At 40.0% G+C, this 6,000-nt stretch overlaps 1 protein-coding gene across 1 annotated transcript; it reads right to left on the bottom strand.

Moving 5' to 3' along the window:
• Nucleotides 1-2,033: 2,033 nt before the first annotated feature.
• Nucleotides 2,034-4,587, bottom strand: LOC115427453 (uncharacterized). Its single transcript, XM_030146010.1, has 9 exons — nucleotides 4,036-4,587; nucleotides 3,857-3,949; nucleotides 3,675-3,779; nucleotides 3,459-3,568; nucleotides 3,173-3,364; nucleotides 2,904-3,066; nucleotides 2,631-2,796; nucleotides 2,442-2,536; nucleotides 2,034-2,351 (listed from the first exon to the last, which is right to left on the bottom strand). Exons 1-9 carry the CDS (start codon nucleotides 4,571-4,573, stop codon nucleotides 2,266-2,268), a joined length of 1,548 nt encoding a protein of 515 aa, XP_030001870.1. The 5' UTR covers nucleotides 4,574-4,587; the 3' UTR covers nucleotides 2,034-2,265.
• Nucleotides 4,588-6,000: the final 1,413 nt, after the last annotated feature.

The raw sequence follows: 6,000 nt of genomic DNA, 5'->3' as shown, positions 1-6,000 counted from the left end.
AAAATAATGGATGCATGAAGTAAAGAATCAAGGTTTATATTTGCTGAGAGTAATAGTTTGTGTTCCAAAAATCTAAAATATGCATTGAGTCTGTCAGGATTTTTTGTGCGTGTTAATAAAAGTTTTCCCATTGTGATAAGTGAAGGGATTCACAAGTAGTGGTGACTAACACTAGACTGACCTGAACTGTCAAGATGTCAAACTACAATGAAGGCACCAAATGACCGACAGCTAAAGTTTCTGAACAGTTCTTTGACACATACATTTATTATTAACCTGTTTAACCCTGACCATATTTTCAGGGGAAAAACGCCTAAAAAGACATACCCAAAGTAAATGAAGGATTACTTCACAATAATAAGGTTCATAGGGATGTTCTTGGTGTCTATGGACATTTAGAGACCTCACAGAATCTATTCCCATTGTCTAAAATATTGTATCTATTACTATGCCTGAGTAAACTGTAACAAACTAAAAGAGAAATTAGAATTTTTTATCCTCGCCTGTTTTTTTTTTCGGCTGGATTGACGATGATATGCATAAATTAATTGTTTGTGTCGGAGATTTTTAATAGCATATATTTCACCCCACAAAGATTAAAAATCACGTTTGAACATTAAAGTTTGCACTAAAATACACTTTTGATGTACTTTTATTAACATTAGGGTCTAAACTTTGAGCAAAAGTTGAAAAAAACATCCATTGTCCTGATTTATTATATTTTTATAGTAGATGAATATCAATATAATTTTTTAGGCCCGCAGGAGGGCCGATAGGGCTAAAGGGGTCAGATCATACACAGTGCCTTCAAGCAGCATGGTATCTTGTAAAATCATGGATGTACGTTTATGGTGGAGTCAAGATGTCTTCATAACAGCACAGTGTTATAACAAACATATGTCATGGCATATGTCAAACAGGTGTCTTTGCTCTTAAAAAGAGCTTACACCAGGTTAAGCCAATTTTTAACCAATATTTTTTTGGTTGTATTTAAAACTGCGCATGACTTTCATCACCAATTTTTCATCAAATCTGTTGAACCCGAGTCATAGCCTAAGCATCATGAATCCATTAGTCTTTCTGTAATTACGCAACTGAATCACTTCCCTCATGATGAACAACTTCAAAGTGTACTCCCATCACAACTAGTCTATCACTCGGGCCTTTTCAGAAATTTTGTTGCGAAGTGCACTGTGGGAATGGGAATTCCACGCAGCCGCAGTATGGCTGCAGCAGCAACAAACACGGAAACGGCTTCATTGCTTCTTGCTGCTGCAGCTATGTGGAATTCCAAAAAGGCCGGGGGGATAGGCTATCGCTTGGGTTTTACAGATTTAATGAAAAATTGGTGACGAAAGTCATACGCAGCTTTAATCTACCTCTGCTCACATCAGATTGAACAATATATTTAAGTTTTCATTGGTACAATCCAGGGTTCTTGTGACTTATAAAGATGATGCTACTATCACTATCAGACAGCATTCTGTGTTCGATCTTTACATAAGCCTCTGTTTTGCTTTTGTCATGTAGATGTGCTAAAATTGTTTTTCCTGTGATGCCACATGGAACTTGAAATTTTGGGAGGGAACTGGAGACAAGGGTGTAAAACTGACATCCATTTGGATGAGCGCTTTTTTAACCATTTTCTCTGCTGAGTTTTTTTAGTGGGTGCAAGCACATCTAGTATGTTCCCATTATATCCTGTATTTTGTTTGATGTGTGACATTTTGTAAGTTTTGAATCTTTTATCATATTGTATTTTATTTTTAATTCGTTATTTAAAACACTGTTTACTTTTGCACAACAAAATTAAGATTTCTGTGACTTTACTTGACAATGTAATACCTTTCTCCCTTCGAGACAACATTAGACAGTATTATTTAAATTCATTATTTTATTAAAACATTTACTCAGTATACAAATACATAATGGACTATAATACATACACCAATAGATAGGTTCTGTTACATTTACAGTTAGAACAATTGTAAAAATCAGATCAATGAAAAATAAGATGAACTTTAAATATATAAAATATATAATTTTTCAATTTAAAACAGTAAACCAACAAAGTTAAATATTTTCTTCATTTCTAAGGCTGAGAAACAGTGACTAGGGAACATTTGACCAGATATTCTGGCTTTCAGGTAACACATATAACTGTCAAACTTTTGTTCATCAAGTGTCCTAGGCTTTGTAAGTAGAAGTACTGAAGCTGAAGAGGAACCAAGAGTGTAGAGCAAAGGAGAAAAACACATGAGACAATCACACCGTTGTACTTTTCACTCTTTCAAAGATCTGGAGGACGTTAACTGCAGGGACGCAGCCTTCTCTCACAATGGTGATGATTCCTATAGAAAAATAAGATTGAGTGGAATGAATGAGCAAGTTCTTACTGAAACCAAAAACTATAATTTGTTAAATGTGACTTTGCCTTGTACCTTCATCAATCCTCAGGCAGTTGACGACAGTGGAAGCAACAACTTCATTAGACTCTCCGTCACACAGAACACCTTGGATCTTGTGTCCCAGTCGACTGCAGTGAAACAGAAATGTTTATGTGGTTTATTAGCAGCAGACACACTGGAGTGAGAGTTCTATGCAGCAGAGCCACGTGAAGAGGTTTTTACCTGATGACCATGCTGTGGTGGGTGCTGTCGGGCTCTCCACTGGGATTGGCTGAAGTAATGGCAAGGGGTCCAGTGATGTCACACAGGTGACTGGTCACAGTGTGGTCAGGAACACGGATCATGATGCTGTTGTTAGTACCAACGCGGTCATAGGCTGGTCCTACTCCTGTAGAGGGTGAATTCAAGAACAAAACTGAAAGGTACAGCAAAAGCCATTATATTGAAGATAACGCTGCGCATGATTGCCTCATGTAACTTTTAGAGCCAATTTACCCAGTTTAAACAGCCAGTCTCCTTTGCTGACAATGCAGCTGATGCCTCCAGGATACACATTCCTCATGAACTCCCAGAGCAGAGGACTGAAAGGAGGCTTGGCTGCCACCAGCTGCTCAACAGTAGAGATGCAAATACAGATGGGCTTCTCCGCTGGTCTGTCCTGTTACAGGTCAGAGATTCATGAGTTTTACAATAATATGCTGCAGTTTGAAACATGATTATGAGCATATTTCATTTAAAATCATAATGTTATTTTTCATTCTTACTTTAATGTTGTAGATTTTCTCTATAGCCTGAGGGTTTTTGCAGGACGCAGCCAGGGCATACACAGTGTCTGTGGGAATACCACACACTCCACCTTCTCCCAGAAGACCAGCAATCTTCAGGAGGCCACTGGTGTGTTGTGAGTCAGCCACAGGACAGGGAGGCTCTGAGGCAGTCTCCTGTTTAATTTCCTCCTGTAAAAGACCACGTACAATGAACACTACAGATGAACAATACAGATTATAGACCACAACAGAAGGGAAATACAGCAGTGTTTTGATGGGTTACCTTTAATAAAGCAGGGCCCAGAGGCAGCATCCTCTGTGAGAAGGTACAGTTGATCAGTGATGCCAGAGCTCCATAAATACAGATTACAGACAGAAGAGCAAGCATGGCCACTGTGGAGCAAATGCAACAAGGTTCAAGTGAATACTGTTGAATGTTTAATTTTTATTTGACCAACAGGAAAAGAAGTGTTTTCAAAATGAGGTTATTCATACTTACTTTCCAGTTCGTATGGTAGATGCTGCATAGTGGAAAGCAGGAAACAAACCAGTCCAACCTCCATGATGGTTGTTAAAAACAGCAAAACCAGGTTCCTGTAGGCAGCTGGAACAAATAATGTGTCTTATGAACATTAGCACAAAAACATGTTATTCTCTTTATGACTTATTTAGCAAACTTACCAATTAGTATCAGAGATGCATTAATAACCAGGAACGCTATGGCTCCTGCTGCAAAACCATAAGTTGCTTCAGTGGAAAACTGAAGCAGGTTACCTGGAATGAAATGATTTGTGATTAATATTTCATGCACTGTAATTGATGCATAAAACTACTAATTTTATCACCCATGGTTGACTTACCTCCAAACCTAAACCAGGTCCAGGTTGCCCACACTGCCGCATAGATGGATGAGGTGACTGAACCAAACTGACCATCTGTGAGCTGGAGTCGGCTGACATAGGTCTGGACAACAGCTCCAGAGATGAGAACCCAAGGAACAGTGAGATGGAGAAAGGTAGTATTTGTGCTGGCCACACTCGTATGGAGAGCTGAGAGACTTGAAACCCCATTTAAAAGGTAAAACAGGGCATCAGAGGCTTGCTCAGTTATCGGTGGCTCCTCATGGCCTTTGTTTTTAAACCTGTTGCATGTCAAAGATTTCTTTAGTTTCTCAGTGGAGATGGGCTGTGGACCTACAGGGATGAGAGACTTCTCTGCTATGGTGTTGATGAGTCGTGCAAAGGTGCCATAGAGTGAGGCTGCAGTAAAAAGGCAACAAGCTACACCAAAGAAAATGTGGTATCCCTGCAGAGGGATCTGGGGGATTGTAGAGAGGGTGACCAGGACAAAGAGCATGTTGTGGATCAGTTCTAGGACATCTGCGTTCACACTTCCCATGCAGAGCACCAATGCTGCCATCACAAAGAACCAGTTTCCCACCATTGTTTCTCTCCCTGTTGACACTTCAGTGTCATCTGCAATAAGAGCAGACGCCACAAACTCTTCCCAAGCTTTGATCAGCCAATATGTAGCATGCAAACCAAACTTTGTAGTGTGGTAACAATCTTGCCGCAGATAGGCATAGTAGCTAGACAGCAACAGAGCAACTGAGATAATTGAGACCCATGCAGCTCCTACACTGAAGGATTTCATGTACCCAAAGCTGTAGAATGTAAAGATAAAAGAACAAACAGTGTTGCAGAAGAAACCCAAGGCCATAGGCTCAGCATACTTTGTGTTTTTCTTTTTCTCCTGGCCAATGCTCTGGGCATTTGCAGAGTTGGCCGTCCCTAGCAGGAGAACATTAAAGAGAGGGGTCCCAAAGCCTTTTAGGACATGACGCTGAGTCAGGCCTTTGACAAGCAGTGCAGCTGAACCATAGATGGCAAAGATTAGAATGAGCAGCTCAAGGACCCCAGAGACGACAAGAGCCCAGGATCCTGCTACTAGACCAACTGCTTCAAAAATGAGGGTGGCAGTGATGGCCCCAAATACAAAAGGCATTATATAGTTAACTGTGGCTGAGCAAAATGCCAGGAGAAAGGACAGAAGGATATAAGGGATCAGGCCTGATATAGCAGACTCTGGGATCCCTGTGGTTGCATTCAGGGGCAGGTTTTTTATCACACTAGTGGATAGGGACATATTATTGTCTATCTGATAAGGAAAAAATGTTGTCACAGGGGTTTCAGTGATGGCTCCAAAGTAGATGCGAGTTGCACCATAACTACCCCAAAGAGCAGCATAACCAATGAAGGCAGTGCCGCTTAGATGATCATATTTTCTGAAGGACAGGAGACCAGCCACCAGCTGACAGATACAACCGATCAGGATCAGATGAACACCTGGAACAAGCATCATGAATCACTATGTAAAATACTGTATTACTTAGATATTAGTGTGTCCTGATTAGAATTACAGCAGAATTTTACCTGCAAGTATATTCTCCATTCCTGCTGGTGCAATCCCGGTGTATGCTGTGTTGAAGTTCTGCAGAAGGACTAGGAATGCACTGATCCCGTTAGATAACATGCCCAACACTCCTGGCTCACCATAGAAACTGGCTGGAAAACCGTCTGATGCTGACATAATGTTTCCTTTGTCAAACTGCACATTTGGTGTAACAACAGAAAGGACAACATTTTTAAAAATGACATGTACAGTATATGTGCTATTAGGGATACAAAACACATAAACATATATCAGTCTAAATGTTAAAAAAAAAAATACAGTTCTTACAATACAGCATGTAATCATTGCACCATGGCAAAGATGATCACTGATGTGTATAAATAAGAAAAATAAAACTGGAACATCTGAAAAAA

Source organism: Sphaeramia orbicularis, chromosome 10 (assembly GCF_902148855.1).
Source record: "Sphaeramia orbicularis chromosome 10, fSphaOr1.1, whole genome shotgun sequence".
NCBI lineage: Eukaryota > Metazoa > Chordata > Actinopteri > Kurtiformes > Apogonidae > Sphaeramia > Sphaeramia orbicularis.
The sequence above is the reverse complement of the archived record's forward strand: the minus strand, read 5'-3'. Positions and strand labels throughout refer to the sequence as shown.

What these genes read in the sequence shown, in the direction of transcription:
- LOC115427453 (XM_030146010.1), bottom strand. Translation starts at nt 4,573, where the DNA reads ATGGGAAGTGTGAACGCAGATGTCCTAGAACTGATCCACAACATGCTC. An exon ending in TCTACCATACGAACTGGAAA is followed by an intron (nt 3,569 to 3,674) that starts GTAAGTATGAAT and finishes TTTGCTCCACAG; the next exon opens with TGGCCATGCTTGCTCTTCTG. An exon ending in TGGGCCCTGCTTTATTAAAG is followed by an intron (nt 3,365 to 3,458) that starts GTAACCCATCAA and finishes GGTCTTTTACAG; the next exon opens with GAGGAAATTAAACAGGAGAC.